At 35.5% G+C, this 15,105-nt stretch overlaps 1 protein-coding gene across 1 annotated transcript; it reads left to right on the top strand.

The window, feature by feature from the left end:
- Nucleotides 1-876: 876 nt before the first annotated feature.
- Nucleotides 877-1,896, top strand: LOC141973246 (histone-lysine N-methyltransferase SETMAR-like). Its single transcript, XM_074931593.1, is given in 1 exon segment — nt 877-1,896. A coding segment is annotated over 1 exon segment (1,020 nt).
- The last annotated feature ends 13,209 nt before the right edge of the window (nt 1,897-15,105 follow it).

The raw sequence follows: 15,105 nt of genomic DNA, 5'->3' as shown, positions 1-15,105 counted from the left end.
TCAAATGAAAATATATTGCAAAGAGTAAAGCTGATAAAATCTATGAATAGCAAATGATTTTCAGAAGGTAGTTGGAGACATTCTGCTCTAACAGAAAATGGAATTCAATTCAACGTTTAGTTTTGAAACTCCTTACAAATTTTAACATTATGCACAATAACCCATGAAAGTAATTGTCCAAGCATGTCATGAAGATCAAGAATGCAGCAATCTTCAGAAAGAGGGATTTTTATACAGGGATAACCAAAACAATAACAAGTTAAAAATATCAAATTTTATGCAAGCTATCAAGTTCTATGGAAATGAAGCCTCTTATTCAAGGTTTAAACCACAACCTAATTACAAGCAATTAGAAAAATATTTAATCATAGGGTATTTTTCAGTGAGGCTATTACACTCTAACACTGAGAATGCTGCTCTTTGGTGGAAGAAGAAAACATCACTAAGTAAACTTTATATCTTCTCCAGAATGACAACCCCTTTGTTGCCAGCAATCTTGCCCTAATTATAGCTGAAGAAATTTTACCTGTCTAAAGTAAAGAAACAAACTTCAATACCTAGCATCTTAAGAAATTAAAATCTTCCACAGTAGACTGGGAGGTGACCTCAGGCTACTAAGCTAAGTCTCCGGGGGGGGGGGGAAGTTTAAGTTAAAAAAGATACCTGTGACTGGATTTACAGCTGAATGCATCTATAGGCTGTTCGGAAATTAATTTTTTGATGTGATTTTCATTGTATAAGTTTCAGGAATAGTACCTTCTCGACTGGTGTACTGTTATATATTTTTGAAGAGCTCATGTTATGAACTTTCACACTGTATAATTAAATTATAATATAAACTGCGTTTTTGACAAATTTTGGAGGTTTGAAGTTCAGATGTCAAAACCGCAATTTCAACAGATCTACTTCTATGAATTCAAACTTGGACGCAATGCAGCACAAGCTGCTTGAAACACCAATGAGGTATATGGCCAGGGAAGTGTTAACAAACGGACAGTGCGACTTTGGTTCAAAAAATTTTGACGTAGCGATTTCAGCCTTGAAGATCAAGAAGGTCGCGGACGTCCTTCTGCTATTGACAACAACGAATTGAAGGCTCTAGTGGAAGTAGATACACGCACAACTGTTCGAGAACTTGAAAAAGAACTCGAGGTAAGCATATCAACTGTTTCTGAGCATCTGAAGAAGACTGGAAAGTCAAAGAAGCTAGACAAAGAGGTGCCACACGAATTGAATGAGAATCACAGAAATCACTGTTTTGAAGTGTCGTCGTCGCTTCTTTTTCGCAACCAGAATGACCCGTTTCTTGACCGTATTGTGACGTGCGATGAGAAATGGATGCTCTATGATAACCGGCGACGATCGGCTCAGTGGTTGGACCGTGATGAAGCTCCACAGCACTTCCCAAAGCTGAATCTGTACCAAAAGAAGGTCATGCTGACTGTCTGGTGGTCTGCTGTTGTTTTAATCTATCACAGCTTCCTGAATCCGGGTGAAACGATCACGGCAGAGAAGTACGTCCAGTAAATCAATGAAATGCGCCAGAAAATTCAACGGCTGTGCCGAGCACTGGTCAACAGAAAGGGTCCAATCCTTCTCCACGATAATGCGCGGCCACATGTTGCACTTTCGATGCTGCAACAGTTGAATGAGCTGGACTACGAAACCCTGCCTCATCCACTGTACTCACCAGACCTCTCGCCCACTGACTATCACTTCTTCAGGCATCTCAACAACTTCCTGTGCGGGAGATGCTTCAGAAACCAAGGGGAGGCCGAAACTGCCTTCGATGACTTCATTGCCTCCAGAAGTCCAGAATTTTATGCAACCGGAATAAATATGCTTGTTTCTCGTTGGCAAAAATGTGTGGTTTCTAATGGTTTTTATTTTGATTAATAAATGTTATTCTGAGCTGAGATATGCCACTTCAAACACACAGGTTGAAATCGGCAATTAATTTCTGAACTGCCCATAATTTTTCTGAAACTCTTCTAACTGCCTTTTTATGTATTGGTAAATGGCACCAAATCACTGTTAGAAAACTTAGTGGCAGTAGTTCTGTTGGGTTTTCACTCTTAGACCTTCCATTTAATATATACCTGTAGCAAAGAGGTTTTATCATAATTTTTACTAAAACATATACACAATCTGTCATTTACAGACCTTATTTTTTAAATTGTAATTAGTTTAGGACAATTTTGGTTTGAAAATTAATGATAATCTAACAGCAAATACATATCCTGCTGAACTTTTCTCACTTTGAATATAGTTTATCAAAGCTGCTAGTTTGTTTTCAGGTGGAAATATTTGTATACTCGTTCAGATTTCACAGTGAAGGCAGCAGTCTTAGTCTCCATTTTCTTGTTAATGGTACATTACACTCTCCACACTGTTAGTAAGTCAGTCCCACTTAATGGATAGCATAGACAGCTTTTGCAAATTGAAAATTAAGTAACTATGTCACAACACCTGATTAAAATTGTGAAGTTGTTCCCAAGCGGAAGAATGATATAACAACTCTGAAGAGACCTTAAGCATTTAACGTATGGGCGGAACAGACAGCCTTTAGGAGAGAGGAATCCTTTAGTCTTCCCTGAGTGGAGAAGACAGTATAGGACAAAGAATACATAATTTTTACCTGAACTAATTCATTCTTTTCCAAATGAAAGGAAAAGCATAATGGGAAAATGAGAAATGGTGAGTTACTTTGAATGAAAATAGTGCTACAGAAAAGAAAGTGGCACTTTCCTCAATCTTGTTCTCTCCCAGGTGTGGTACAGGGCAGACTAAGCCTTTATTCCTGAACATCATCTTAAGCATAAACCACTATGCCAACCTCAGTAGCTGAAGTGCTTCTGATTGCAGTTGCAATATTTTGCGTAATTAAAGGTCAGTGTGCACAAGTAAATTAAATTCTTAGGTGTTAGGGTGAGAAAATCTATTTGTCTTATCTTCTACAAGACAAGGGCTGAATCTTCTTTGTAAAACTGCTTCCAGAAAAAGAAGTTTTAACACCGTTTAAAAATCAAAATCCCAGGCTAAAAGTACAAGGAATAATGTGTGTCACAAATAATACGAAATGTGCTCTCAAGGACTTTACTTATGAGCCCAGAAGCTGACAGTGAAGAACAGCAGAAGGTTAGGAACACAGATGTATTAAGTCTGACCAAAATTCTTATTTCTTAAGGTGTCAAGAGCAGATGCTTATAAAAGAATGTATGGTAAAAAACACAAAATTGTATGTCCTTCAGAATATCCTCTCATCCTCTTCAGCAATTTCTGAAAGTTTACAAAATTTTTTGACTGGATAATAAACTGGCAGTTGAAAATTTGGTGTTCGAAGTACAAAGTAATAACTGAGTGGAAGAACACCCACAGCCATATGTGTCAATAAGGGATTCCAGATAATCCATTTGACCTCAGGAAAGAGATCTTTGTGGATAGGTATCTGAGTGCCATTACAACACTCCTGTCAAAAGGGTAGAAACAGCCAAAACACAAAGTAAATTTTACAAGCTATCAAGAGAAGACAACAACAATGCCACAAGCATTGCTGTACCACTGTATAGAAGTTTATATATGCTCTGTTATGAATAAGTGCACCAAGATCTTCATCTATTCTGATACATGACAAGTATGCAACATCAGAAATATGACCCTGCTTAGGGAACTATCACAGGCACCAGATGGCCTGCCTGATATTGGACAAGTAAGTCAAGGAGATATTAAAATGCAAAGAACATAAACCATGATCTCATTAAGAGCCATTCCAGCTGTCCAGTTGTGCTTGGACAAAGGCCGTCTTCTATGAAACTGATGGACTTGAGAACCCTGAGATACTCTGAATATCAGTGACCGCCAGAGTGGTTAGGCTAGAGTAATGCTTGGTCTGTTCTTTATCATCCATTCTCACTTTATATACACACAGGAAAACATTCTGTCTCTATTTGACGAGCTGTAGAATCAGAACAATAGATCTTGTGCTATCCTTAAAAAAATATTCTTAATTAAAAATCTCTACTTATGGTACTAACTTACAAAGACAGGTGTCATTTAAGCTGTGGTTTGAAGACAGTACAATTTGGGGTTCAAAATTTGAGTAGGTATATTCTTGGCAGTCTATGGATGTGAAAGAAGCAATCAAAAACCTCCTCAGCACCATGAATGGGCTGTCTCAAAGTGGAATTCATGATGGAGTATGGTGCAAGCATTTAGCATCACAGAGGCCTGATAAGCCTACATGGCATAAGAACAGATATTAACTTCAGGTCCAGGAAGTACCATTTTACAAAGGTAACATGACCTGCCACTCAGAAAGGCCTAATGCTGTTCCGACAGGACTGTATTACTTGCTTTTCCAGAGCAGTCATGGTTTCTCCTGGCTATGGCAAAGCTGCACCTCAGTCTTGCAGACAGCATAAGCAAATTTAAGAGATAGTCAACCCTTAATTTTGTATCGTCTGAGATCCAGTCAACTGCAACCAGATATATATCATATTCTTCATGGATTTCTTCAAAAATTAAGTTAAACCCCTGCATGTGTACATGACATTATCCTGAAGTGGATAATGGATTTCTGATATCCATAAAGCAGATGGAGTTAGTGCAAGAACATGCTGAATCACTTAAAGAAACAAATATCTAAAAATGGGGCAGAATGTGCTACTTAAAGTACTGCACACTTTTCTCTGGCAATGCCTTTTTTGTCTCTAACATTGTCAGCCCTCTTCCACTGCCTTTTATGTATTAATTTCTTCTTTGCCTTGGTACTCTTGTTAAAAGGTGTAATAATAAGGGATGTACATTTAAGTCTTTATTGCCAACAATGGTGTCTTCTTGTTAAAACTGCTTCCATTAGGACTTTTGCTTTACACAGAAGAAAAGATATAAGTAAAGATAACAGAAATGTTTTCTAATGTCAATATGGATATTCTAGAAAAAGATAACCTGATTAAAAAATAGACTTTTGTATAAGTACTGACTGAAATCAGGTTTTGTATCTCCAGCAATGCAAGTGACAAGCAAAGAAATCTCTTTTCAAAGCATGTTTCTTCCTATACCACTGTGACAGCATTTTAAATCATCTTCCTGCTGAGGGTATATATATTCTGCTCCTTATTAGCAACACTGCAAATCTGGGTTATCAAACATGTCCTTGAATAAATCAGATGAGGCTTTCATACATAACTAGGAAGAGATAGAACCTAGGAGAGTCTGACATTTCAAACCTTATTTAAATTGCAGAGAATTTCTCCCCTCCTACCCCTGTGCTGGTAAGAATTCTTACAGCCATCAGCAGCTGGCTTCATTGAAGATATGGTGATTGCTTTCCTTGATGAAATACACACACATGATGGATGATTTATTGCTACTGCTCAGGGGATCTTGTATTAATTGATGAAAAAATGAAATATCTAGTTGGTTTCTTATGTGCCACTGCATTTTTATGTATAATTTTAGGTAAATGACAGATATTTCTACCACCTTCATTCTACAGAAGTACAGGTAACTTCTAGGTCCTAGAACTTGATTATTCTAGGAAGTTTCTCAGTGTTTCTGAATGTATTGGCATAAAGGGTGGTGGACATTAGCATGATGGGAACAATATTATTTTAAATAAAAGGAGAAAACGTATTGATTCATTTCAGTCAACCTATTTTTTTCTACTGTGCTTTATTTATTATGTAATTCTTCTTTCTCTCTGCTCCAGTTTATTTTCTGTAGCATGGATGCAGAGAAAAACTGCAAACCAACCATTTCCCTATGGAGTATTTGGACATCTTGTTCAAACATTCAAAAGGGTATGGATCTTAGGCTACAAAATCATTATAGCTACTTTAGAGACAAAAAAAAAAAAAAAAAAAGGTAAATTATTTGCATCCTAAAATACTCCACAGAAGCACCATTAGCTAGGCACCATCTGTTTTAGAGTTTGGAGAAGCAGTCAGTCTGGAAATTGAAAAATTATGCATTTAAGTAGCTTTTCATAAGGAATAAATAAATTATTAGAGGATAACTTACTATTTTGTGTATGTTTTGTATGAGCAAGAGATTTAAATAGCCAAATTGTGGATTGAGCAACTTATTCTGTGACAGATAAATCTAGAATTATATGTGATAAAGGTCATAGGTGACAAAGGCAAGTATAGATTATTTGTGTGCAGAAGTACCAATCTTTTAAACCACTGACTGGGTATCAAGGCTTATGCTTACAAACTTCAATCGATTCTCTACTGTGTGGGAGCATAAGATAATTTACAAGGATAGATCTCCAGCCAAAATAAAATATCACAGTTCTTCTGCCCTCTGATTCTCTGAGCTGACTTTAAATGTCAGGATCCAGAGACTCAAGAACTATGTACACACGAAGATCATCAAGGATTTTTTTAAATAAATGTAGTGATGTTAGAAAGACATTTATCCACATATTCAAATTATTTAATGAAGACATTATCTTTAACTCCACTTATAACTTAATAAGCTTGTTAGCAAATACAGGCACATGAAGTAATGGTTTTAAAGACTTTCACCATCTGGTTGCAAATATTTTTAAATAAAGATAATGAGCTTGAGGAAACTTTAATACATGGAAATGAATAATAAAAATTTCTTAGTGGTATTTCTGTGCATTTAGTTTATGCTAGAATGTTCTTACACACTGACCTTCCCACTGTAATATTAAATAAATTAGTTCAAAGGCATATGCAAGTTTTCTATAGAAGCCACTACTACAGAATACCTGCATACTGTCTATGACAAGTTGGGGTTTTTTAATATTGATAGTGAGATCTACTAATCTAGGGGGGAAACTGGTGGTTTGGATGCCGCTGATGTCTGATTCAGATTTTCTGTAATTTATTTGCTCTTAGTTGAAGGACATTATGTTCAGTTTCCTTTTTTTTTTTTTTTTTTTTTTTGTAGTTTGCTGGATGATGACTTGTCTGAGGAAGGAAAAATAAGGATTTCAGTTCGTATAGCTTAAGTTAGTGTTAAGTATCTTTGTTAAGTTTGGGGGAGGAGGGGTATTCAAAAAGCATATGATTGACTAGACCAAGTTTTTAGTGTGGTAATTGCATTGGGAATTCGGTTCTGGAAGGCTTATAAGATACTGCTCCAAAAGAGTGTCATCAAAATTAAATGCAGTTATAGTTTGTCTCTTCTCAATAGATAAGATGATGATCAGAAAAAAAAAAAGGCCCTCTGTAGTCTAAGATAAGGAATTCAGCCATTTGCTTGTCACTAAATGCTTCTATACTCTAGTTTATTATATGCTTTATGGAGCCAATACTTTTCCAGAATTTGCCTGCGAAACAATTTACCCTACTGAAGAACTATTTACTTTCTGATTTAGCAAAGCCTGAATCTATACCTTCACTCTTGAAACAGTTTTGCTGTGCAGAACAGAAGCCAAGATTCACTTTGTTATAAAGAGATAGCATGTCTCTGTCATGCTGATAAAATGTCAGCCAGAAAAGCTTTGGTATTAATTCCCTGCTACAAGGATAATTGGTGTACTTTACATGAAACTGACAGATTTACTCAATCCTTGACTTGGGGTTTAGAACTTGGAAGAAAAGGAAAAAAAAAAAAAAAAAAAAAAGACACAGGCTATCAAGGCATGCTTTTCACTTACTGAGGCTGGAAATAGTGTTGTAAAACCTGTCTCTTTAGATATAAAATTTGATGTACTATTTATGTGCTTATGAGGGTAATCCTTCAGCTATATTGGTGATGGGAAATACACCACTGCACAATGACTCTGCAAATATTGGTGCAAATAGAGAATAATGAGGAAAAAGGGGAATGGACAAGGAATGCAGGATTCCATTCCATCATGGAAGAAGGGTAGGATAAATAAGTAAACAGTATTCTCCTATTGCCACTTCAGTCCATAAATTAACCAGTATGTATTATAACGTTTATATACATGTGTTATAACCATTATTTTAGTCCTTAAACTAACCCATTATATGACTCAAGTGAAAAACAGCAATAAACACAAATAGATGATGTACCAGATTTTTTTCTCTATCTATCCTATGTATTTTCTCAGGAAGGTCTTTTCATTGTAGGTTACATTCTTCTGAAAATGTTGCTTCTACGTGTAGAGTATTTCACACATATTGAACACTGAGGATATCAAAATGATATGGATTAGTTTTAAAGTCACTGAAAGAGTCCTTGTTAATGTAAAGAGCTTCCATGTTCAAAACACCCAATGTCATAATTCTCTCCATGTGAGCAATCACTCTTTCGTATTTGTGTGTTAAGTAGGCTTTATTAAACCATTCGTCAATACACTCAAATTCTTTACGTTGAATTTAAATTTTAGCAACCTGGCATCTTTCTAGAGAGGAAGAAGCATATTTGTTTACTCAGAAAAACCTATCAAATTGCTTTGAATGCATATGACTCTTAAACTATAAAACCACACTGCCTTGCAAAGATTAAAATTTTTTTTCTAACTTTAGAATAGAAGTAAATGAAGAACTTCAGTGAAAAGCAAGAATATAGTCAGGATTTATTGAAGAAAAAAACAATTTATTGCGTTAAATAGGAATTTTTCTAGAACTTGTTAAGAAAACTAGGCAAGAAACTGAATACTAACCCAAAAATATAAGATGCAAAAATGTACTTGTAGATTTGTAATTTCTGAGAAACATTACATTTTCATTTAATGTTTTAGGGGGACAATGATTTTTGAGTTAACCAGGTGACATCACTGTCGTCTCTAAACGCAAGTACCAGTTACCTAGTGAGAACTCTGGCATGTTTTGTGTTTTTTCTTCTCCAAGAAGGACTTTTTGTGAAATTTTGCTATGTATCTTCAAATCACCATTTTTACTGCAGCATAGTTTGATAGTGCATGGTGCTTTCTATGACCAAGGGAGAGTATGTTTCAAACAGATGATGCAATAGTTTCAGATAGATGATGCAATAGTAATCAGACCCCTCACTTGGCTTGAAAAATAGGTGGGCTGGGCTTAATACTTAACAAAAAGGATAAGGACTCCTTTCTACACTTCAGAGCTGGAATTTATACCTGGAAGAACTCTTCAGAAAAATCCTGTCTTCTATGGGTTACTTTTAATACTTTTTTTTTAAAAATAAATTTTTCATAAATCCATTTTCTAAAAAGTTGATGTTTGAGGGAAAGAGGAAGCAAAGCAACACAACTAGAGGAAAAATACATCCAGGATAAACATTTCTTCTAAAATTATATAAAATAACAAGCAGAGTAAATTCCATTTCTATCTGCATGACAGGTGTTCAGTGGTCAGTGATCAACATCTCAAGTTCATTCGCTCATAACAGTGTGAACATCACACAGTTCAGAAAGAGTGGAAACAAACTTTCCAAATATGGTCCTGAGAGATATAAATTCATAAGAGATTAATCCCAGGGAAGAAATCCAGGGATAAGCATGCATAATAAAGAGCCCTGAATATTATTATGAAGATTTAAACAAACATTTCAGAAACATAGGTTGAATCTGTTGTCCAATGACTGGACATAGTGTTATCACGTATCATCCCATATGATGATGAAATATTAATCCTTCTGTATACTAGACTGTGGTGTCTTGCAAACCCCTTATATGCCATTGCTGTTGCAATCACCCGTGATGCCATTTCGGGGAGGGGGGAGGGGGGGAAGTTATCTAAATTTTTTTGGTTTTGGCTGAAAATTAAAGGAATCTGAGAGTGAACTTATGTGCTAAAGAATATATCAGATATCATGGAAGTAAAAGAAAAGAAACAGCAGTGAAAGAACACCCTAAAATCCATTTACACCTAGATTGCTATATATACTGAACCAGTCTTATTATCAGTCTTAGCAGCTTCAAAAGATGATTTTGGGGAGCCTACTCCTAAAGCCTATGTATAAGCAACACCTAGGTTTTGTATCAGTACTTGCTGTACCTAACTCAGAAAAAAAATCATCAGTGAGAAAGAGAGTAGAGACAGCTATACATTAGTTAAAGTTCATACAAAAAAAAGTAAATTCATTTTCATTTTAAAAATGTGTTCTGTAGTAAATGTAGCATACTGACATCTCATTGCTGCTGCTAATGTTATATGGAGTGTTGTGAATCATCCTTTGTAAAATGGCCAGAGTGAAGTGGGAAGGCCTAGGAAATTGACACAAGCTGTTACATTTGGTTCTATCTCCAGTTTATTATTTTTGGATGTATAATTCTGTATATATCTGTATATTTTTTAACATGTTGTTTCTCAGCTTTCTGTACAGGATGATGTAATATGGGTAAAATCCAGTAGTTTTGTCTTTCTGCAAGGTCACCACAGAACAGGATTCTGTAGAGATGTGCCAGAGTAGGACTACAGAGCAAGATGATTTCTCCAAATTAAATATCGCCTATAGTGCTTAGAGGAGATCCAAAGTGAACTGCTGAATACATGCAGACAGGTTTCTAGGGTCTGAAGATATGAATGTAAATGCTGGGATTTAATTGTATGTCCCGGCTACACTGGACAACAGGTGAAGGAACTTTGTGTGGGGCAAAACCCCATGCTTCCAAACTGGAACCCCATGCTTCCCCCAGCCAAAGGTGTATGTATCTTTTCCTGGAGTGCATCTTTTGGCTTTAAATGGCCAGAGTTTAAAAAAAAAATAAACACCAAACCTCAAACTAAAAAAACCCCCAACACATTATCCCCAATCACTTCATATTTGGTCATGTTGGTGATATGGCAACAAAATTAATTTCAGTACTGTTATAATACTATGAAGAAAATTATTTTAAACACACAACAATCTCATATGTGCAAATGAAGACAAGTTTATATATCACCCATCATGCTCGAAAAGAAGAATCCACAGATTTAACAATATTATGAAGGGAATGAGAACATGTTACTTGGTCATAATTTCCAAATTAATCAGTGTTCAGCTCAGTTAAAGGTTTTAGACAGTGTGTATATTTTAGATTAGAAGAAAGATCTGGACCAAAATCCTAAACTGTCCCTCACTACTGTGTTATCTGTGATTTATTATCCAAGCGATGCTATCTTGAAATAAGGCAATTCCTATCAGTGCAAATTACTTTCATCAGCAATTCTCAGTCACAAAATTATAAGAAAGACATTTCTATTATGGGAATAATCTCACATTGTTTAAGCTTTTTACAATATTACAAGTTATTTTATTGTGTATGTTGCTGTCTTACTAGGCTGGGAGAAAAGTGTTTGGAACTTCAACCTGTTAAACCTAGGAACTGGTAATTTCATTTGCGCACCTGTTTTGAGTATCTACTGTATTAATAATAAGAAGGCTCAAAAAGCACATCAGTTAACCTTGTATAGACATATTGTATTGATGATGTGTAACTTTAAAATCAGGAAAAACACTTAGAAGTGAGTCCCTGTCTGCCACAGAAGCACCTGCTGATTTGTTTCAATGCAGATGGAGAGAACTAAAGTGGAATGCTGATTTCTTTCTTTAAAAGTCTTTTTCTGATTTCAGTTCCTTTTTGTCAATTAAAGATATAAAAGTTAAAAAATGAAGTTTTAACCTTTACATGATGCTACATAGGCTTTTTTCACTACCTGGGGAGAAGACTTAGTGATTTCTTGATCATCACAGGTAACTACACAGCAATTAGAAAGATGTCTCCCTCATCACAATCATTAAAGACTATGCAAAATGGTATAGTAAGTTGCACTGATTTAGCTTCAGTTTATGGTCAAATGTCCTTCTGAGATTGACTCTGAAAATTAAATTGGCATAACTATTAAGTGATGTGTATTTATGTAATAGCATATATATTATACATCATGTCAGAACTTCATGGATCTGATACAAAGGTGGAGTGACATTATAAAAAAAAGCCTTGTGCATCAGAAGCCTAACTCTTAAAAATTCTTTTGAATTCTTGAGGTGACCCTTGGTTGTTGCCCTTCCCATGCACTTTTGTGACACAGCATTGACTAGGTCAATTGCAGACATTATTTGAAAGAAGCCTGAAATAAAATAATGTTGAGAAATAACACACCTTCTATCACTGGCAAAGTTAAAACAAGCCACATAGATTAGCTGGACACGTTTTAGGAGATATAATTCTTTAATGATGTGGGGAACAACTAAAAATTTCAAAACCTGAGCAAGGTTGAAATAGTTAATATTAGGACTTTTACATAATGCTGGCAAATGGAACATTTCAAGTTTGTTCTGTTACACAGAAACAATGGAGTATTGCTGAGACCTCAAGTGGGAGAGGAATTTCCATATGACTTCTGTATTGTGTGAAATGAATTATAATTTTGATCATATTGCAGATAGATGATAAAATGAATTAGCTTATTTGGCCACATAAACAGTTGAAACTTATAAAGTCATAGCTCTTCACTCCTTCTACAGCCTTACATTCATTTCCCTAGCAGGCACATTCAGAGAGATAAAGAATATTACATTTCCCAACTAAGAAGATGATAAATGACTACTTGCAAAGTATAGATAGAACAGCACTGCATAAAATAAACTTCAATAGATAACCAGCATTTTCCATTATTACATGTCATATTACAGGGGCAGTCAAGCTTTCTCAGGTCAAGAAAAGAAGGCATACAATGTTAAAGAGATGCAGAGAAAATGCCTAGCTATACCATCTATCACATGCTTCATATCTTCTCCTCACTTTCACCTCTCCTGTAATAGCCTCTGAGACTCAAGAACATACCGCAAGCACACCATACACTCATTACACATAGTGGCTCTTGGCTTTGGCTCAATTCAGAAGACATATTTTAAAGAATAGTAAGAAAAAGGAAGAAAAATAAACAGAGAGATGCATATCACTCTCTTGGCCATTCCTGTTACAGAATAAACTCAAGGAGTGAGAAATCAGAATCTATTTACAGAGGAAAATTAAAAGTTTCCATGTGAGAAAGACAGCCTATATATCTCCAGTACAAATATCTGCGGAATTCTGACTTATCTATGTAACAGGGAAGATGAAAAGACTTGTTGCAGATACTGTGTTAAGACATCAGTGTTTTGCTAGGTCTCTACCAATTTAGGCCATTTTGAGTTAGGATCAGTCCTTGTCATATTTTGTTGCCTTGCTTATCTGCCTTTTAAGGTTTAAATCAGCTTCTCTGCATTCCTGTAAGATCAGTAAGTGGCATACCATATTTGCTCCCTCTTCTATATTTCTAGATGATATTGTATTACCTAAATCTCATACATATGCACACTGAATGCAAAAGAGTGAGATATATATATCTAATGAACAAAGTAGTAAAGGAGTGGGTAAACCTAGGTGATCACCTTAAGTTAAAAGACATTCCATCCAAAAAGAAAATTTTCTACTATAAAGCAGAAAGCAGATTTATAAGTGAATCAATGTTTCTAAGAAACATGTACATATCTGGGCATACTATAACCCCAGGTACTTGATCTGATGATGACTTTTATCTTATCTATAATCTGTGATAAATAACATGTTACTTATGTCCCAACTGCTGCCTATAAACTTCATCTGCTCAGAAACAATAAAATATTAAATAGCTCCAAAATATTACCAGTAACAGAAAAGACCTTAGATAGTTGTACCTGCTGGAGGGATGAACAAGCTGATGAAATGTTGCAGTGGATATGTTGCACATATTTCTCATTCCAAGTCTAAATAATATATTTTTTTGACCTTGATTAACATGCTTTTGGATTTTGATTAGGTCTAACTAAAGAGACTGACCAACATTTTAGGTATTTACAAAAGGAGAAGGAAGGAAGGAAGGAAGGAAGGAAGGAAGGAAGGAAGGAAGGAAGGAAGGAAGGAAGGAAGGAAGGAAGGAAGGAAGGAAGGAAGGAAGGAAGGAAGGAAGGAAGGAAGGAAGGAAGGAAGGAAGGAAGGAAGGAAGGAAGGAAGGAAGGAAGGAAGGAAGGAAGGAAGGAAGGAAGGAAGGAAGGAAGGAAGGAAGGAAGGAAGGAAAAGAATACAATGAAAAATAAAAAGGAGGAAAACAAGACAAAACAAAACATTGCACAACACTGACAAAGTTCTGTAATGTAATGAAGCAGGGAAAATACTTGAGTAAATTTTTGGTCCCCTTTCCATCAGTTATTCCCTTACCATTCTTTCTGTGAGTTTAGGCTAAACATAAGTCATGTATTCACATAGTATCTTTAATTTCATCAGGAGTATTATCATGGTAGAGTTGTAAAAAATAATCAGTTCTGCATCTGGAAATGCTTAGGTAGAAGACAGGATACAAAGCCCTATTCTGTCTTATTATGTGAGTATTGCTTAGATAGAGCAGGACAGTACACATGTCAAGCTAAAGTAATGGCTGGATAATGAGGCTAGAGAGTTTATGATTTTAAAGGCAGAAAAGCAGATTAAATGCTTTGTTTAGAAGTGTAAAAAAATCCTTTTCTGTGGTGCATAAATTTAAATTACTCACTACCAAACCCTGCATATTATCAGGCAAGTACCTGTGTCAGTCTTATGGCAACAAGTATACATAATAGTTTGCAAAGGAGTGGGAGTTGTCACCAGCCAACTGCGACCCTAAAGCCCTTGAAATCAACTCCAATTACTACCAAAGAATCTACAAAATAATTTTATAATTCTATTATAGTAAACAACATTAATTTTACTCTTCTTAAGAAATAATAAAGGAAATATTTGTGTCTGATGAAATATTATAAATTTTCCAGACACTGCAATAATTACGACTATAGGAAGTTAATACTTCTTATATCTACCAGTGAAATTCTGTGAGGAGATTCTCCACATGTTTAATATATGTAAAATCTTTAAGAAATAGGCAATTAACTCTTTAAAATCCACTCAAGAGGTAACATCCTGTGCTATTGCTTTTTGAAAAGAGCCAAAGTCCTTCTTTTCCGCAGGTACTTATCCCAGTTATGTCCAGACCACCAATCACTAAAACTGATGTAAGAACAAAAAGACATAACTAGTGTGAAAAAATATTGGCTTTCCAAAACACTATGAAATGCTTATCAAGTGAGTGGTTACCAGTACTATTATTGCACTGTGTTCTTGTTCAATTGCACTGGAATAAGCACACTTATTCACAACCTAAGGAGGTGGTAGTGTAGTGACATGGAAAACAGCAAAAT

Source organism: Athene noctua, chromosome Z, assembly GCF_965140245.1.
Source record: "Athene noctua chromosome Z, bAthNoc1.hap1.1, whole genome shotgun sequence".
Taxonomy (NCBI): Eukaryota; Metazoa; Chordata; class Aves; order Strigiformes; family Strigidae; genus Athene; species Athene noctua.
The sequence above is the reverse complement of the archived record's forward strand: the minus strand, read 5'-3'. Positions and strand labels throughout refer to the sequence as shown.